This window comes from Dendrobates tinctorius, unplaced genomic scaffold (genome assembly GCF_039654945.1).
Source record: "Dendrobates tinctorius isolate UK_male_01 unplaced genomic scaffold, ASM3965494v1 ptg000156l, whole genome shotgun sequence".
NCBI classification, from domain to species: Eukaryota; Metazoa; Chordata; class Amphibia; order Anura; family Dendrobatidae; genus Dendrobates; species Dendrobates tinctorius.
Genome location: NW_027361823.1, coordinates 17,138,749 through 17,159,609, shown reverse-complemented (window position 1 = coordinate 17,159,609; position 20,861 = coordinate 17,138,749). Strand labels below are relative to the sequence as shown.

Here is a 20,861-nt window from a genome sequence, read left to right as displayed (position 1 = left end):
ATGGATCAGTGGTGTTTAAATTTCATATATGTTCTTGTTGATTTCAATTAGATAAAAGAGTGAAGTTATGAAAGGTGTTTGAGTTTCTTTGATTAGTGATACTCGGTTAATAAATAAAGTAGGTCATATATCAATTGCAACGTTTGAATTAGAAGTTGAAAGATACATTAGCTACAGCCTTTAATGCAATAAAATATTTTATCCTGCTATACATTTTAATATCCCTGCTCCAATTGAAAAGCTAATACTGTAAATATTATATATGTATTGTGGTGTAGTAACCACTATGTCAGCTAGGGGGCGCTGTGTGGAGGTTCCAAGGGAGAGGATGAGTGGCAGAATCCTGAAGGATGGTTGTGTATCTCAAAGGGGGTGGCTTTGAGATGGAGAATTAGTTATGCGTATTGATCAGCAATGGTATTGCTGAGGTGTTATTTCAAGGTATAAGGGAGAAGTCTCTAGGTAACTTGGGAGTTGGGCGGGCCAGTTACCTACAAACCCACCCAGGGGTGTGTCTGAAAACGCCTGTAGTAAAAGACTATGTGAGGGTGTGAAGGGCCTGTGATAAGGTCATAGTCACGTGACCCCAGTGGGTGTGGCTATAGACCATATAATGTGGCCAGGGTAGGTCACATGTGGTGAATGCTGGGACCTGGTTGGTCCAGTGTGGAAGGTCCTGTAGAGATGGAGCTTCCTCCCAGACAGCACATGTGAAGTGGCTGGGAGCAATGGCGATGTGTGCCTGAGAGTTCCCTGGAGGGAACGAACGTGTGTGGAATCCTGCAGCCGCATGATGAGCCCTGACGTGGGTGAGATAATTGTGAGGCTAAGTGAGCCTGCGTACTGGACATTGATAGTAAGAGTGAAGCATTATAATGGATGCTATGCTGGTAATGCTATTAAGTGAACTTTCTGTTGCTGCTGTGGTTTATGAGGAGTGAATAAACCGCAAGGACTGTATGATTTGATGGAAAATCTGTGCCGGAACTGGTTTTTGTTCGCTGCAAGCGAGAATCCCCTAAGTAAATGACAGCGCTACCTCACAGAATTCATTTAAAAATGTATCTATCGATCTATCTATTTATCTATCTATCTACTCTCTCTACCATCAGTGCAGCAGTCAATCAAGTCAAATAATATTAGGTTAGATACAATCTGTTATTTTCAGAAAAAAATTAAAATATTAATTTTCATCTGTTATAAAAAGACTGTTTTTACTAATTAGTAAACAATAACAGAAGCTTTTCTGGAAGCAACTACATGAATTATTGCATTTAACCACATATTTCCTATCATGAAATGGAAAGAAACCTGTTACATAGTATATTCAATGGATGCAGTTGGATGAAACACGTTAGGTGGGATGTGCTGCTGGAGTAATTTAATTCTTCAACAAAAATGATAGAAAAAAGCCCATCATTGTTAAAGTATTGGATTACTCCAGCAGCACAGCTCACCAAACATGTTTCATCCAACTGGAACCAGTATTTTGTGGAGGACTTATCCACCAGCCACAGGGCAGCAGCAGCTATTTTTCATGCCTACATAGAAGTTGTGCCTGTCACAGCTCTACCAGGTGAGCATTGACCAAGCATTTACCCACTCTCCCTTTAGATTTATTCACAGTATATACAATGTGTCTATATATGGCCAGGATGGAAAAAAAATGGAGGAGCTTAACAGTTTGCTATAAAAAATTTTTAGGAAAATACTCAAACTTCATCCATTGCAGTACTTGATCTTCTACTCTTTCTTTGGTTAGTGGTGCAGTGGGTGGTCTTAGTGACTGATTAGCAATTGTAAATCACTAAGACCATCCACAGGAGCACTAAGCCAACAATGAATAAACTACAAGTTATAATATTCAATATCAAATGTATATATCAATTGACTAAGCTCCATCTTCTCTATAAAATGTTTTCCACAGATCATATACCATGTTCAACATAGCAGGCTTTCTTTAGGTGAATTTTAGTTGATGATGAGATTTAACTTGCATCGTCCGTAGAATTCTCAACCCACTCAATGGTTTTCCACCAATCCTAATATTCTACTGTTTGCATGTGACGTCTCTAAAATGACTATGTTCTCATTTCTTTTCTTTCATAATTCTTCTCTGCTTCCTTTGATGACTATGCTTTTGACAACAGACTGGCAATATGAGGGTAAGATGTCACAAGCTGGAAGTCTTGAAACATTGCTTGACTGTTATTCATATTCATTCTTCTTATAACATTATTCAAATTCTGCTCACTCGCTTCAATTAGATCCTTTTGATCACAATTAAGTTCCAATTATATTTGTTTTTGTTGTGAAGCTTTAATTACAATGTTTCCATTTTAATCATCTCTTGATGTTATTTTTTTATGTCCTAAATTATCATAATATCCTTCTAGTCCTGAAGGACTTCAACTTCACAACTCTGTTGCCTCAGACTTCAGAGAGAGGCTTTGTAATTGTTTTCGAAAACATTCAATTTACATATAAAGGAACAAAAACTTTTTGAAAATAGGCTTTTGGTGTTACATGTGACCAGTTGTATGTTGTGATGTGGTAGATGCTTGCTTGTTGTTTACATTTTTAGGTGCCAGTGTTTCTACATTCAGGCAATATTTTGGCATTATAAGTAAACCCTGTAAAACCATTTTGTGCAGTCATTGATTTACATTGCTATGTGCAGCCTCGGATCTTCTAAAATCATCTCGTTAAAACCAACCATAATAATATTTCTTAAGTACGTTGGAAAATAAGAGTAAATTTAATTTCTTTCTTTTACTTGTAGATTGTGAACTAGCCAGATCTGGTCCACCAGCAACTATAGTTGCTATAGATGAAGAAAGCAGGAATGGTAAGCACATATGAAAAATCTTTTTATATAGATCTTGATGAAAAAAGTTTATTTTTTAGAGCTCTGAACCTGTTTTACAATAGCTAATCTGTTGCATCTCAGGTGGCATGAGGTGCTGTTTTACTAATTTATTAAAAGGTAACGAGTTCTAACAGGTGCAATTAATACAAACAGGTGCTTTAATATGCATAAAAAGTAGGAGGGCTTCTTAAATAAAAACTAACAGGTTTGTAAGAGCCAGAATTTTTGCTGGTAGCTGATCAAAAACTTTTTTCACAGAATAAAATACAACTTAATTATTTAAAAATAATTCAATGTGATTTTCTAATTTTTATTTTTAGATTCTGTCTCTCACAGTTGAAGTGTACCTACGATAAAAATCACAGACCCCCTCCATTCTTTGCAAGTGGGAAAACTTGCATAGCAATTGTGAGAATAGTATATAAGACATAACTTTTAATAATTCAAAGTATAAAACTGTTAGGCATCGGATTTCTGTCACTGCACAGCGAGAATCCCAAGCCTTACTTCCAGCCGCAGAGGAGGTTGCTCAGCAAACTCGTCGGTCCAGGCGCTCTGGCCTGACCAGCTCCGTGGGTTTGCTTGCTGCTGCCACCTCTGGCGCAGCTATGACAATACATGCTGCTCAGCAGCGAGATTCTCCAGGGACTAAGTCCCCATGTCGGGCCACTGACCATGCCCATGGAGTGATCTCCCATTGGAGGTCGAAGGTCACGTGCTCAGGTCCTGCTCCTGTTCGGATTGGCCCATCCGAGAAGCCAGGAAGGTCCCGGACGCTCGCGGCTATAAAAGGTTTGCATGGCTGCTCGGCCATGCGCTAGGATAAGACTGTATTTACAGACTATGTGGAGTGAGTGATGTATGCACGCATGAATGTCTCTGGTGAATGACTCATTAAGAAACCCCTACCCTTGGTACGCATGTGTTGTGCAGCCTTGCCTGCTAGCGCCCAGGCTTAGGCATAGGTAGGACAGAGGTTGAGTCAGGCATCAGTCCTCACCAGGGACTTGGCACGCCTCAATGCACGTGCTCTATAGCCAGCATCTATAGCGGCGTTCGCAGCAGAGACGCCGCGCATTTAGTGGGCCTAGAAGGACTCTAACCCCGTGACCTTGGGGTAGAGTTCTGTGGCCGTACACTGTGCGCTCTTTTGGCCTGGCTCTGTGAGCTTAACAGGCTCCGGCATCTATGTTTAGCAGTTGTGCGGCTCTGTGCATTAACAGAGTTCGCCCCTGTTTACATTGGGTGACATAACCCACGTGTGACTGGTTTCACACCGCTTAATTCTTCCACCATTACTTAGCAGCAGTGTACCACCTCTGCACAGTGGACCCCGGGCTGCGAACATATCTACTATTATTTTATAATTTGGTGCTTTCCGCCAGCCCTAACAAAAACACCAAATGCCATCTTTAAAAAAGGAAAATAAGACACTAAATCTTAGATATAAGTCACGCTCTTAGATTCAAGTCTCCAGTTCTCTGCAGAACAGGACAGAATGTGGAGGGACCCATGTTTCATTATGCACATAGAACTTTAGAAACCCAATGCCTGAATACAAGTCAGTCTTCTGAAGAATCCCTTGGATGAAACGCGTTGGGACGTGCAACAACGGAGAGTGCAGGGCCTCCATCACAGGGCTAGTTGTGGACTTCCCTTCTCAGGTTGGGTGTATTTGGGGTTAGATTTAGCATCAGCCGCCTTAGGGACCTATACGATAAGTCTATACCCTTTTTCTTTTCCCCTGGAAGATTATACCAGGACACAATTCATCCCTACCTGGAGGAAAAATACAGAAAAGATGAGAGGATGTACACCTTGTATGATCTTTATATTGACTGTAGGATGTGGTTTGATATATGCGTCCTTTCCTTGTTTAGATGGTTCTGATCAGTACCTGACCCAAGATAATAGGAAAATGATCTCTGTTTACAAGGGAGAGGGATTCATAATCTATTGTCTTATTAACTCATGTGCAAAGAGATATTTTTTGTCTCGTGGAGGTGTGTTAACCATTAAGGCCTCTTTCACACTTCAGTTTTTTGCCATCAGTCAAAATCCGCCAAAATTTGAAAATGGCGGATCCGCAAAAATGGAAACAAAACGGATGCAAACTGATGGTACGGATCCGTTTTGTTGAGGATCCGCCATACCGATTTTACTGCGGATCCTCAACAAAACGGATCCGTTCCATCAGTTTGCATCCGTTTTGTCATCCGTTGGATCCGTTTTTTTGCGGATCCGTTTTTCCACACCTCCAAAATGGGATGCTCCCAAATATGATTCGCTCTTGGAAAATGCTCTCAAATGTGATTGGATGCTGGAAACTAGGGAGAAATATATCTAGGGTGTTGTGATACAATTTCTTTGAAAGGTTTTAGAGCTAGTGGCAGCGATGGAAGGAGTTAGTGCGAGTCTGGAAGGAGTTATTGCGAGTATTGACAGCTTCTGTGTGGAATTGGATCTTCACTTGAATCGGTTGGCAATTATTGCTATCGAGAGGGAGAAAAGAAGACTGCGAATCCTGCGTATGAGGAGACGGCGCCAGTGGATTCATCCCATTAATGCGCAGAGGTTCACCCGTGGCGTTTTTTCCACACTGTACCTGGAATTGAGGGAGAATCCGGACAAGTTCTTCAACTACGTGCGCATGCGGATGGAATTCTTTGAGATATTGGTGGATCGTGTTGGAGAACAAATCCGGAGAAGGGACACCTACATGCGGTTTTCTATATCACCGGCGGAGCGTTTGATGGTGACCCTTCGGTAAGTTATCTACCTTTTAAAATGTTTCAGATTCTGCAGGCTTTTATTGTTATGTTATGGCTTGTAGTTTGTATTAATTTTACTTTTTTTCCCTTTTTTTAAGATTCCTGGCAACTGGAGAATCCTTCACCTCCCTCCATTTCCAGTTCCGGATTGGGATTTCCACTATTGCTGGAATTGTACAACAGACCTGCCGGGCATTATGGGATTCTCTACAGGAGGAATACATCCCAGAGCCAACCCAGGAGAGGTGGCTGGAGATTGCAGAGAAGTTTCAAGATATCTGCCAGTTTCCAAACTGCATCGGTGCCGTGGATGGCAAGCATATCAGGATTGTGAAACCCATGGGATCTGGTTCACAGTTTTACAACTATAAAAAATACTTTTCCATTGTGCTAATGGCCATTTCGGATGCAAACTGCAAATTCATTGCCGTGGACATTGGTGCATACGGTCGTTCTAACGACTCACAGGTATTCAAGAGTTCCACCATGGGCCGTCGCTTGTATGGAGACAATTTTAACTTCCCACCTCCAAGACCACTCCCTGGAACAACAGGCCCACCAATGCCTTTTGTGTGCGTTGGCGACGATGCTTTTCAACTTTCAAAACACCTACTGAAGCCATATGGTAGTCGTGGTTTAACACACCAGAAAAGAATCTATAACTATCGGTTAACCAGAGCGCGCAGAGTGGTGGAGTGCGCGTTTGGAATTTTAACTGCAAAATGGAGAGTCCTGTTAACGGCCATGAAAATGAAAACAGAGACTGTGGATGAGGTGGTAAAGGCCTGTGTAATCCTGCACAATTTTGTCCTTTCAAAGGAACCAGTTTCCATCGATGACAATGTGTATGAAACCACCTTGTGGGATTATGAGCAGCAAACTTTTCGGAGTACTGGTTCAGTGGCAAGAATTAGGGATACCTTTGCAGATTATTTTGTTACACCAGAGGGACAAGTGGACTGGCAATATCACATGATATAATTTTCTTCTTACCAATTGTGAGTAATTTTTTTTTTTTTTTTATCTGAAATTTTACCAAGTGTTTGCTTTGCACAAGCATTGTGTTTTACCATGTGATTTGGTTAATTTTACACTTTGCAGTGTTAACAATTGTTGGGTACCAAGCGTAAAGTTATCCAAGTGTTGTGTACCAAGCGTAAAGTTACCAAGTGTTGTGTACCAAGCGTTTTACACTTTGAAATGTTCACAAGTGTTGGTTATCAAATGTTGTGCTACCAAGTGTTTTTTTTGTACCTTGTACACCACCGGTGTACTGTGAAATATTACCCAGGGTTGTGTGTTGTGTTAACAAGTGTTGTGTTTACCTTTTACACCACTGGTGTAATTTGAATAAAGAAGCAAAAAATAAACATCACAATAAAGTTTTTTGAAAAAAAAGTTTATTTCTGACAATTTGTATTAACTGTATTTTTTTTTTTTTATTTTTTTTCTTAACTTTTTTTGTAACTTTTTTTGGTATTACCTTTTTGGTAACTTTTTTTTGGTATAATATTACCTTTTTTAATTTTTTTTGGTATATTACTTTTTTAATTTTTTTTTGGTATATTACAACAGAAAAATTACAAACTATGATAATGTTGGGTGGAGATAGTATTGGAGGGGGGGTTAACAGGGTTGACCACATCGAGGGGGGGGGTAGGGGACTGGGGAGGGAGTTGGTGAGGACCAGAAGTGGAAGGGGGGTTTAACACATGTGGTTGGGACGGGAGTGGATGGACAGACGAGGTTTGTGGGTACATTGAAGGTGTATGTGGGGGTGGGTATGGCGAGGGCATTGGGGTATAATGCAATGGGGAAGGTAGGTACTGGGAAGAATGGAATGGGGAACTAGAGAAAGGAGAGGGAGTGGTAGGAGGAGGGACGGCTGTGTGATTGATGGTGGTGGAAGGATGGACGGGGGGAGGATGGACTGTGGAAGGATAGACAGGGGGAGGATGGACTGTGGAAGGATAGACAGGGGGAGGAAGAGATGCTTCAGCAAGCACTTCCACTAGAGCATTCTGACAGGCTTGCATCACACGCATCTGCTGGTGAGTACTTAAACCTTCCATTTGCCGGACAACAGATTGAAAAAAGGTATGTCTCGGTGTCTGGTTTGATTCTAAACTCATCTGTTCCATGTATCTTCTGAGTTCCATGATACTTTGATTGATCATGGTCAACCCAGAAGATAACCGTTGTCCATAAGTGTGGAAACCGTGTTGAACAGTTGAGTTTAGACTCAAACAGTCAGACAAGGTCAGCCTTTCCTGACTCCTCAGACGCTGCCGGCCAGAACCAAAAGTTGGTCGAGATGTTGCGGCAGTGTCTGAGGGGTGGGGAACAGGGAACAAGTCGTCACCAGCAGCTTCATGTGATGAAGTCTGCCCTGCTGCTCCAGTGCTGGTGGAGGGGATAGAGGGATCAGACAAGAGGGTAGGTACAGAGGGGTCGGATACCTCGATGTGGTCACCGGGGGCGGTCTCACTAGGGATCACTCCAGAGGGACGCAACTCTGATGCAGACTCCCGAGTGCTGCAGATGGTGCTAAAAAAAAAAAAAGAAGAAAAAAATGTATATTAAAAATATTGATATTTAATTTAAGTCTGCTGAAAAAAAAATTGGTTAAACATTTCTACTACAGGAATTGTTTGGGGAATATTTACCTTCTGCACGCCATTGTAGATCGCAGGAACGCCAGGGCTTGGTAGTTTTTGTACTGGGGTCCCCGGCGTCCTCCCGACGATCCACTCGGGGTCTGAATCTCTTTGTTGTAGTCCCTCTTGAAGCGATCCCGGAGCGACCGCCACCGTGTGATAACCCTGTCACCTGTGAAGCAAAAAAAAAAAAAAAAAAAGGTTTAGTATTCAACACTTCACATGCTGGAAATATAAGTTACTGAAGTTGTAATACTTACGCACAAAATCCCTGGCCCTCGCATTGAGTTCCTCCCAGTTGTCAATAACTGAAGAACAGACTTCATCCCAGAGCCGTCGTGTGGTTGGTTGGTCGGCATGAAGACGGTTTGCCATGTTCCACAGCGGCTCCCGGATTTCCACCTCATGGATGAGGTCATCACTATCAATAATGACACCCTCCTCCTGATGTCTGCGGGGAGCACGCTGTGAAACCTGTGAAGATAAAAAACAAAACAAAAAGCAAAAAATTACATTATATTCAAACACATGATGTTCATTTAAACAATTATCAAAATAGGGTTACTTACCGTTTGCCGACCACCAGAGGCATCACCTTGACGACCCTGGGATGTCCTGGGAGTCACTCTAGTGCGGGCACCGGATTCTGAAGACTGTGGGGAAAAAAAAAAAAAATGTTTGGATGGATGCAGTTATGGTGTGCACTGTGATGAATGTTTGTGTTGGGTGTAGCATTATGTATCTGTGTATGTGCTAAACTTACAATCTGCGCACCCCCTCCGTGTGTCTCTCCACCCTGCACGTCTCCTCCTGGAAGCTCCTCTGAATCAGCTTCCTGTTAAAACATAATAGGATAGTGTTTTTAACCACAAAAAAATTATTTTAAATAAAAAATAAACAAAATTTTTTTTACCTCAGCTCGCTGATGATGTGAGGGGGAGCTTTCAGGAGAAGACATTACGGCTTGGGGCAGCTGTGTTGCTTCCTGAACTGATCTGCAAGTATAAACACACTTGTTAAGCTACTATACAAAGTATCATAATAAGCTTTCAGGCTTTTATACTTACAGGGAAAATGTTTGGCTGGCAGTATCTGCTTCGGCCTGGCTGGCAGTCTCTGTTGCGGTCTGGCTGGGCCTCTCTGCTGCAGCCTGGCTGGCAGTCTCTGTTGCGGTCTGGCTGGGCCTCTCTGCTGCAGCCTGGCTGGCTCTCTCTGCTGCTACCCTGCTGGTAGTGCTTGAAGTGATCTGCAAGTATAAAGAGACTTGTTAAGCTACTATACAAAGGATCATAATAAGCTTTCAGGTCTTTATACTTACAGGGAAACTAATGGTTGCCTGTACGCCGCGGTGTGGCTGTTCCTCTCTGCTGCGGTCAGGGTTGTTTCTGCTGCGGTCTGACCGGTCATGTCTGCTGCGTTGATCCCTGCTGCGGTCTGAATCTCTGCTACGGTTGGGCTGGCCGTGTCTGCCGGTATGGTGGCGCTTCATTGTGTGAACTGAAAGAAAATGATATGAAAGTTTAAAAAAAAAAAAACACATTTTGTATGTGTAATTCCCTGAAACTAATTATACGCAATTTTAAGTGTTTGCATGTCTACATTCCCTTATCTCAGAGTGTAACCAGTGATTGAAGGTGTCTAATATTTTGTGTAAACCTACTTTCTTTGTGTTTTGTAACTGAGTGTAACCAGTAATTGAAGGTGTGTAATTGCTGTGTATACCAGTTTGCATTCCCTGAAACTCTCACCGAGAGTGTAACCAGTGATTAAAGGTCTCACCGTGTAACCAGTGATTGAAGGCGTGTAGTGTGTAATTGCTGTGTATACCAGTGTTTGCATTCCCTGAAACTCTCAACAGAGTATGTAACCAGTGATTGAAGGTGTTTAATTTCTGTGTATACCCACTGTGTTTGCATGGTTTTGAATTCCCTGAAACTCAGTTGTGTATACCCATTTTTTCATGGTATGTTGCAATCTCACTTTTAACCACACTTGTATACCAGAACACTTCAATTACCTTTATGGTAACTTAATTTTACCTTTTTTAAAATGATACAAAGTAGATTTTTTCAAAACAATTTATTTTTTTTTTTATTATTTTTTTTTTTCCAAAAAATAGGAGCTACTCTGCTCTTTATTTTAAATACCACAATACATGAAAAATAAAAAAACGCAAACACGCATAACACACAGCCAGGCTACACACTCCAGGTGTCTTGCAGGTGGAAGATTTGCAGCGGAGTTTGAAATTCTATCAGTCAGGCTGGTGTTTGATGTCTGGTTCGGTTTCTTCAGTGTGGCTGTTGCCAGATGTCTGGGCACAAACCACATACAATACCATTTAGGCCGGTTTCACATTTGCACTTTATAGCGCAGCGATGGCCTGCACACGTCCGCCACAAATCCCCACCTACTACTGCACATGAATGCTTGCGATCTGCGCACCCTATCTTTATCATAGGGTGCACAGATGGTGCGCTGGCAGGATTTTACAGTGTGCTGCGCACTTTTGAAGGTGTGCCGTGCGCGCCAAAATGCAACATGCTGCGTTTGGCGCGCAAGGGCACACCTTCAAAAGTGCGCAGCACATGGTAAAATCCTGCCAGCGCACCATCTACGCACCCTATGATAAAGATAGGGTGCGCAGATCGCAAGCATTCATGTGCGCTAGTAGGCGGGGATTTGTGGCGGACGTGTGCAGGCCATCGCTGCGCTATAAAGTGCAAATGTGAAATCGGCCTAAATGGTATTGTATGTGGTGTTATTGGGCACAGACATCTACATTAAAACACCAGCCTGACTGATACAGTCAGGCTGGTGTTTGATGTAGATGTCTGGGCCCAATAACACCACATACAATACCATTTAGGCCGGTTTCACATTTGCACTTTATAGCGCAGCTATTTCCTGCACACGTCCGCCACTAATCCCCACCTACTAGCGCACATGAACGCTTGCAATCTGCGCACCCCATACTAAAGATAGGGTGTGCGGATCGCAAGCGTCCATGTGTGCTAGTAGGCGGTGATGACCAGATGGGACGGGGATTAGTGGTGGACGTGTGCAGGTTATCCCTGCGCTATAAAGTGCAAATATGAAACCAGCCTTTACACCACACAATCACAGCAAGAAATACAATATTAAAGTTGTATGAAAATAACATGCAGTACACATGCAACAGAAAAAAAAAAAAAAAATGCAACACACACACACACACGCTCCAGGGGTCTTGCAGGTGGTAGACTTGCAGCTGTGCAGACAGGTTTTATAGCTCTAGTTGAATCTTCTGTCAGGCAGGCTGGAGTCTGATATCTTGCTTGGAGTATTCAATGTTGCTGGTGCCGGATTGTCTGGGCCCAATTACACCACATACAATACACCACTCAATCGCAGCAATCACAGCATAAAAAATACAATATAATTACAGTTGTATGAAAATAAAAAGCAGTACACATGCAACAGAAAAAAAAAAAAAAAAAATGGAAAGAAAAAAAAAAAAAATGCACACACAGGCCACACACATACACACACACACACGCTCCAGGGGTCTTGCAGGTGGTAGACTTGCAGCTGTGCAGACAGGTTTTATAGCTCTAGTTGAATCTTCTGTCAGGCAGGCTGGAGTCTGATATCTTGCTTGGAGTATTCAATGTTGCTGGTGCCGGATTGTCTGGGCCCAATTACACCACATACCATACACCACTCAATCGCAGCAATCACAGCATAAAAAATACAATATAATTACAGTTGTATGAAAATAAAAAGCAGTACACATGCAACAGAAAAAAAAAAAAAAAAATGGAAAGAAAAAAAAAAAAAAATGCACACACAGGCCACACACATACACACACACGCTCCAGGGGTCTTGCAGGTGGTAGACTTGCAGATGGGCAGACAGGTTTTATAGCTCTAGTTGAATCTTCTGTCAGGCAGGCTGGAGTCGGATATCTTGCTTGGAGTATTCAGTGTTGCTGGTGCCGGATTGTCTGGGCCCAATTACACCACATACCATACACCACTCAATCGCAGCAATCACAGCATAAAAAATACAATATAATTACAGTTGTATGAAAATAAAATGCAGTACACAAGCAACAGAAAAAAAAAATATAAAAAAAAAAAAAAAACAGACATGCAACACTCGCAGACCACACACACACACACACACACACACACACGCTACACACACACGCTACACACACATGCTACACACTTGCAGGCCATACACAGAAATGTCATAGGTATACTCACACTTGGTAAAGCTGGTACTGGCAGGCCTCTTGATAGCTGTGGCTGCAGGCTTGGTGGGTGTCTGGCAGGCTGGGTGGTCTGGCAGGCTTGGTGGCTGTCTTGCAGGCTTGGTGGTGGTCTGGCTGGCTTGCTGTCTGGCTGCTACTGCATGTCTGGGCCCAATTAGCCCATCTTATATAGTTTTGGGACTGTCTGGAAAAGTATCTTTTTTTCTGGGCATGCGCAGTGCGATTTTGCGGATCCTGCCGGCGGATTCCGCAAAATCGCGGATCCCGGCGGATCCGCCGCCCATAGGGCCCCATTCTACCGCATGGCTGATGACGGCGGATCCGCCGTCATCCGCCATTTTGACGGCGAAAAAAAACGTTACATTCTCCGTCCCCCTCAGACAGAATCCGCAAAGAATTTTGCGGATCCGCCGAATATCGGACGCAACGGACGACCATCCGTCAAAATCCGCCACTAATGTATCCCAATGGGGAAATTGGCGGATCCGCAACAAGAAAAAGCGGATCCGCCAATTTCAAATTTTGGCGGATTGTGACTGATGGCAAAAAACTGAAGTGTGAAAGAGGCCTTAGCAGTATCTAAGTAACTGTCGAATAGCGTCTAACCCACCCCAAAACACAATTCCTTTATTGTTGATTCTGATTTCCACACCTGCAGAATAGATCAGATCACATAGCTTTGAACCTTATTTTAATAACGAAGACAGACCTTCAGACTGTAAAGAAGGTGACTTGTATCTAAGATTTAGTGTTGTCTTCTTTTTCATAGGTGACATTTGATGTTTTATACTTTGAATTATTAACATTTATGTTTTATATAGTATTCTCACAATTGCTATACATGATTTAGGGAAGTAATCTGTAATCGCTAGCGAGCAATCACTCCAACAGTTTGGTTTACAAAAGGTGGGAAAACTTGCAAAATCAACAGTGCATGAAATACTTATTTTCCTCACTGTATGTTGACCATTTGTTATTGCCAGCTGAAGCACGTACGGTCATTATGACCATGATGTTCTGTATGTAGGTTGTAAATGTGTGCTAAAAGAGATTGTTGTCTGTCATTTGTATATTATATGTATGTAGCACATTTTGCTTGATTGAACTACGTCATACAACATTGCTGGTGCTGACCATATGGCTCTTTTTATATGTATTTTAATTTTTCTGTGTAAATTCATGTGGACCATCTTATTGTACTGCTTTTTCTCTGTTTTGAATGTTTTTTATGTATATCAGTTGGTAATCTATAGCACTTTATACAATTTAATTATGAGCATTAACTCCCTGTGTTCTCCTATTGCTGACATATTGCTGGAGTTGCTTTGAGACTTTTTGTTGCCTTTGAGATATTGCTAGATGGCTACATTTTGAATAATGTAATTTTTTGATCATATATATCTAAGAGACAGATAGATAGATAGATAGATAGATAGATAGATAGATAGATAGATAGATAAAAAAAACACCTGACCAGCACCTCCTAAGTGCAAATAGATGCAAGCTGCAGTGACTGCAATAAACGTATAAAAAAAGCACAGCATCACTGTATGAATGCTAAGACATATAGTATCAATGGAAATATCAACTTCCAACCGCATTGTCCCTCAGCAAGGTGTACTTACAAAAACAGTTAAAGCTCTTAGTGCATAAATTGGCCAATTCATGTGTGCCCATCAACCACGGCAAGGTGACGGTTCTCTTATGGGTCCTATCATAACATTTCCCTATCCTACTGTACACTTTCAGGCTCTTGGCATTCAAAGAGTGCTTCTGTGCTTTTTTTTACACATAAATAGATAGATAAATAGATAGATAGATAGATAGATAGATAGATTCAAGCAGCGGGTGACATATCATTGGTACAACCTGTGTATTTTTAATCAACAAAATATGTATTGCAACAGCTGCAGTTTATAAAAACATACTGCAGCCACAAAAGGACTGCAAATAAGGGTTGGAATGAGCAACTGGATTAAAACTCAGAGCTATAGCAGACTTAATAATTTATAAACTGGTCATAGATGCAATACCAGCTCACAGATCATCTATCACTTATACAAATATCAAGGTTTTATATATGTCTACTAGCCATGTCTACAGTTAGCTACTTAAAGAGAGAATTTTTCTTAAAGGAGACCTTTCAGCAGGGCTGTGCATAGTAACATACACACAACGTCAGGCCGGCGCCGTTATACTGAATAAAATGTTACCTTTGCTGATGAAATCTGTCTTGTGCTTCTTTTTTAATCCTTATTTTTAGTTTTTAGTCAATGATATGCTCGTGTCCTAAGGTGAGGTTCATGTATGTGGTGCTCTGATTATATATTCACAACGCTGACTGCTGACAGGTCATTGCTACCTCAGTGACCTGTCCCCTAATTTGCATAGGTAATATACTAATGTGTGAAATTGAAAAAGACATGTCACTTCATCAAAATGGCGGCACCTGCACGCTATCATTTGTCAATTAGTGCCTATTATCTTGTGCTGTTGAAAAGATACAAAATTTACCATCAAAATGGCGCCTTTGGATGCGCCTGCTCATTAGCATCTATCGCGTTCCGATAGATGCTACTGCGCAAGCACCTCCGCCGGCTCCTAGTTGCTGCAGACAAAATGAAATTATGCTACATCAAAATGCCGCTGTGGGCTGTGCCTATGCATTAGCATCTATCGCATACTGATTGATGCTACTGTGCATGCGCTGCATCAGGACCATTTTGTTGTTGTGTAGATTTTTTTGGCTGCAGCAACAAGGGACAGGTGGAGGCACTTGCGCAGTAGCATCTATCGGTACGCGATAGATGCTAATGCGTAGGTGCAGCCCGCGGCGCCATTTTGATGTAGCATAATTTCATTTTGTCTGCAGCAATTAGGATCCAGTGGAGGCACTTGCGCAGTAGCATCTATCGGAAACTGAAAGATACTAACGCGCTTACGCAGCCGACTGTGCCAGTTTGATGGTGACTTTTTGTTTCCTTTCAACAGCCCAAAATAATAGGCTCTGACAAGTGATAGTGCGCAGGCACGGCCATTTTGATGAAGTGACTTTTTTTTCAAATGCACACATTAGTACATTCATTATGCAAACTAGGGGGCAGATTGCTGAGCAATCAGTGACCTGTCAGCAGTCTGCATTATGAATATATAATCAGAGCACCACATACATGAACCCCGCCTTAGGACATGATCATATTAACTAAAAATTAAAAATAAGGATTAAAAAAGAAGCACAAAATGGATATCATCAACAAAGGTATCATTTTATTCAGTATAACCGCGTCGACCTGACATGATGTGTAGTTTACTATGCACAACCCTGATTACAGGTTCCATTTAAATTCACGTCCAATTAAGAGACGAGAAAGGTCCAGATTAATTAATTGATGATGCAGAAAATGATCGTGCAAGAATAGAATTTGATCAAGTAAATCTGTCAGCAGGATTTTGCCATGAAAACAGAGGAATGTATGATGTACAATAGAGTTGAGCGATTTTGGTCGGATCGGGTTTCATGAAACAAAATTAGTTTCAGATGAAACTCGTCCGACTAGGGCAAAAAAAAGTCGGAGTTTCGTCCGCTCAATGCAGACTTTTATTTCCCATTGACTTGCATTGGGGTCGGGTTTCGGACGAAACTCCGACTTTTTTTTGCCCTAGTCGGACGAGTTTCATCTGAAACAAATTTTGCTTCATGAAACCCGATCCGACCAAAGTCGCTCAACTCTAATGTACAGGTTAAGACATGGACTTCACTAATGTATCACATATCAGACTATGTGCTGATGGTTGTTCCTTTTGAAGGTTTTATCAATCATTGTCTGAACTACAGCAGCTGCAGCAGCAAATACATGCTAGTGTGACTCCGCCCCATTTTGTGATTAGCAGCTCACAGAAATTGTAAATACAGAGCTTTGTGTGGGTGGGGCTAGCTTTCTGAGCTCTACTGCATTGCTAAATTTAAGAACTCTGGTTGTGTTCAAACCACTGCACCCAGTAAACTAAGTGATATTTCATTAGAGTCAGCGTTTCTTTGCCTATATCATGCTGATCTCAGATGAAGTAGAAAAAATGCTGACATATTCCCTTTAAAAGGTGCCTACCACATAAAAAATTAATTGCATCTTATCACTTGCATGCATCAGGAACTGGAGAAACATTTATGGCATAAGTTATTCCGGAATTTTTCATGAACCTGTCAAGTGGGCATTGCCAAGCCTTGCCCCAGCTGCTCTCCAGCTCCATCTGCTTGGACAAAGCTGGCTGAAAGTGGCATGAAAACCCTCAACAGTTACAAAATTTTGAATTCAAGTGTAAACACTTTCATGAATCAGGGCCAAAGTCTCTTTAATGAGTTTCTCCATGTCAGGTTTCCCTTGAATATCATAGATGTGCAACTTGTCATTCTGGAGCAGTCATGACTGTAACATCATTTTTACTTGTCCCCAATCTCAAGATGATATTTCTACCTAGCGGATAGAATTTCATATGTATGGCCAGTCTCACCTATAATTAACTCTAACCAACTTATAAACCTGTGTCATATCATAGATAGCAAGAGAGATACATACAACAAAAACATTTTGTATGCAGTGCAAAGGAAATCCAGCATCAAATTGACCACAACATTTAAGAAGGTTGATTTTTTTTTGTTTTTATTATATTGTTCATATATTTTTTCAAGGAAACAATGTGAAAATCGTTTGTCATTGACTTATTCCTTTGTTAATCCATCAGTGAAGACACAGTGTGCCTCTGCCAAATCTTTTCTGGTATCCTAGAAGTTCATCACGATATCACTCAGATTTTACTTACAGATCTACAACAGGAAATATGTGGTGTTTGGTTGAAGAGCAACAAAAAATACTGTTAATTTATTTTGAATTTTCTTTTTGGTATGGCTCCAAAATATTGACCTACATATAATTGAAAAGTCAAAGCTAGAAAAAGTGTCACTTGGTTGTAATATATCATGTGCTGCAATAGGCAATATTGTGTTACTACTGTATATCATATGTTCTACAGATGCCGTAACACTGATTATTTCTCAGATTTAGATGGTTTGTTTGGCATTGAGTGAAATTACATTTTCAAGGTTATGAATTCCGATATGAAGGTGCTCAGGTTCTTGAGATATTTGGAGGAAGATGGATTAATGAACAGAGAGTAAAAAAAGGCATAACATTTGGAAACCGAGCCATACACTGTTTTTTATAGCGGTATTTTCTTCCTACTGTTGAGTACATAACCCACACTATGATTGTTCCAATTATGTTGACATGTAATAAACAAGTGATGATGACAAGGAACTTCATTTAACCCCTTAGTGACAGAGCCATTTTACAGCTAAATGACCAGGCCAATTTTTACAATTCTGACCACTGTCAATTTATGATGTTATAACTCTGGAACGCTTTAACGGATCCTGCTGATTCTGTTTTTTCATGACATATTGTACTTCATGGTAGTGGAAAAATTTCTTCGATATGTCTTGTGTTTATTTATGAAAAAAAATGGAAATATGGCAAAAATTTTGAAAATAAACCACAAAATTTGTTGTGCAATTTCTCCTGAATACGCTAATACCCCATATTTGGGGGTAAACCATTTTTTCAGCGCACGGCAGAGCTCACAAGAGAAGGAGCGTGTGTGAGAAAGTTCCCATGCAGCTTTTGCCATAAAGTGAGACCAGGGACTATTTTTTACAGTGGCGGAGGAATACAGTGCGGAAGGATACCTACCTCCCGTCACTGGATTCCTGGAGCCCCGTAGAGAGCAGTCGCATCAGCTGATGCTGCTGTTCTCCACGGGAGATCAGCGTGAGACACACACACGTGGATTTCTGCGGATCAGGGAGTATATTGTTTGTTATTTTCATATTTTTCCACAGATGACACTGGCTTTGGGTATCAAAGTGACAAGTGATGGTGAGTATGTACTCTATGTTATATGTACTGTATGTCTATATGTATGCATTGTATGAATGTATGAATGTATTGTATGTAGTATATATGCAGTATGTAGTATGTATGTATGTTGTATGTCTGTAGCATGTTGTATGTATGTAGCATGTACTATGTATGTAGGATGTACTATGTATGTAGTATGTATGTTGTATGAATGTAGTATATATGTAGTATGTATGCAGTATGTATGTAGTATGTTGTATGAATGTAGTATATATGAAGCATGTATATAGTATGTATGTATGCTGTATGAATGTAGTATATATGTAGCATGTATGTAGTATGTATGTATGCTGTATGAATGTAGTATATATGAAGTATTTATGTAGTATGTATGTATGTATTCTGTATTAATGTAGTATATATGTAGCATGTATGTAGTATGTAGTATGTATGTATGTATGTTGTATGAATGTAGTTTATATGTAGCATGTATGCAGTATGTATGTATGCATGAATGTAGTATATATGTAGCATGTATGTAGTATGTATGTTGCATGAATGTAGTATATATGTAGCATGTATGTAGTATGTAGTATGTATGTATGTTGTATGAATGTAGTATATATGTAGCATGTATGTAGTATGTAGTATGTTGTATGAATGTAGTATATATGTAGCATGTATGTAGTATGCAGTATGTATGTTGTATGAATGTAGTATATATGTAGCATGTATGTAGTATGTAGTATGTATGTATGTTGTATGAATGTAGTATATATGTAGCATGTATGTAGTATGTATGTATGTATGTATGTTGTATGAATGTAGTATATATGTAGCATGTATGCAGTATGTAGTATGTATGTATGTTGTATGAATGTAGTATATATGTAGCATGTATGTAGTATGTATGTTGTATGAATGTAGTATATATGTAGCATGTATGTAGTATGTATGTATGTTGTATGAATGTAGTATATATGTAGTATGTATGTATGTTGTATGAATGTAGTATGTATATAGTATGTTTTTTTTACATTCAACACATTAGCCGGATGATGGAACTATTACTGTCCTATCATTGGCTAATGTGTCAATCACTGTCATTGTAGCAGGCATCGCCCGATGGGACTTGTAGAAATAACAGATTATCATTACTTTTGGATCGCCCCTCGTAAGTGGGATTTCTTGCCTTATAAATGGGGTAGGGACAATCAGTTGTGTTGTGCAGAAGTATAGTGGATACACAGCTGATAGTCCTACTGAATAGACTGTTAGAATTTGTATTATGGCTAGAAAAAAGCAGCTAAGGAAAGAAAAATGAGTGGCCATCATCACTTTAACCTCTTAAGCCCTAAGGGTGGTTTGCACGTTCATGACCGGGCCAATTTTTACAATTCTGACCACTGTCCCTTTATGAGGTAATAACTCTGAAACACTTCCATGGATCCTGGTGATTCTGACATTGTTTTCTTGTGACATATTGTACTTCATGTTAGTGGAAAAATTTCATTCAAATAACTTGCGTTTATTTGTAAAAAAAATGGAAATTTGGTGAAAATTTTGAAAATTTCGTAATTTTCCAAATTTGAATTTTTATGCCCTTAAATCACAGAGATACGGCACACAAAAAACTTGATAAGTAACATTTCCCACATGTTTACTTTACATCAGCACAATTTTGGAACCAAAATTTTTTTTTGTTAGGAAGTTATAAGGGTTAAAAATTGACCAGCGATTTCTCATTTTTGCAACACCATTTTATTTTTACGGACCACATCACATTTGAAGCCACTTTGAGCGGTCTATATGATAGAAAATATCCAAAAGTGACACCATTCTAAAACTGCACTCCTTAGGGTGCTCAAAACCACATTCAAGAAGTTTATTAACCCTTCAGGTGCGTCACCTGAATTTTTTGAATATTTAAAAAAAAATGAACATTTAACTTTTTTTCACAAAAAAAATACTTCAGGTTCAATTTTTTTTATTTTACCAAGGGTAACAGGAGAAATTGGACTGCAAAATGTATTGTGCAATTTGTCCTGAGTACGATGATACCTGATATGTGGGGGGGAACCACTGTTTCTGCGTATGGCAGAGCTCAGAAGGGAAGGAACGCTGTTTGACTTTTTCAATGCAAAATTAGCTGGAATTCAGATTGGACTCCATGTCACGTTTGGAGAGCCCCTGATGTACCTAAACAGTGGAAACCCCCCACAAGTGACCCCATTTTGGAAACTAGACCCCTCAAGGAACTTATCTACATATGTGGTGAGAACTTTGAACCCACAAGGGCTTCACAGAAGTTTATAACGTACAGCGGTACAATTAAAAAATCATATTTTTTCCACAAAAATGATCTTTTCACCCCAATTTTTATTTTCCCAAGG

General features: G+C 40.4%; 1 protein-coding gene across 2 annotated transcripts in view; it reads left to right on the top strand.

The window, feature by feature from the left end:
* PCDH15 (protocadherin related 15) overlaps positions 1-20,861 on the top strand; it is a 2,659,104-nt gene that overhangs the window by 507,974 nt on the left and 2,130,269 nt on the right. For both annotated transcript variants that reach the window (XM_073548247.1, XM_073548246.1), the window contains exons 3-4: positions 2,151-2,165; positions 2,783-2,848. In XM_073548247.1, coding sequence (XP_073404348.1) covers positions 2,151-2,165; positions 2,783-2,848 — 81 coding nt within the window. The remainder of the gene's footprint in view (positions 1-2,150; positions 2,166-2,782; positions 2,849-20,861) is intronic.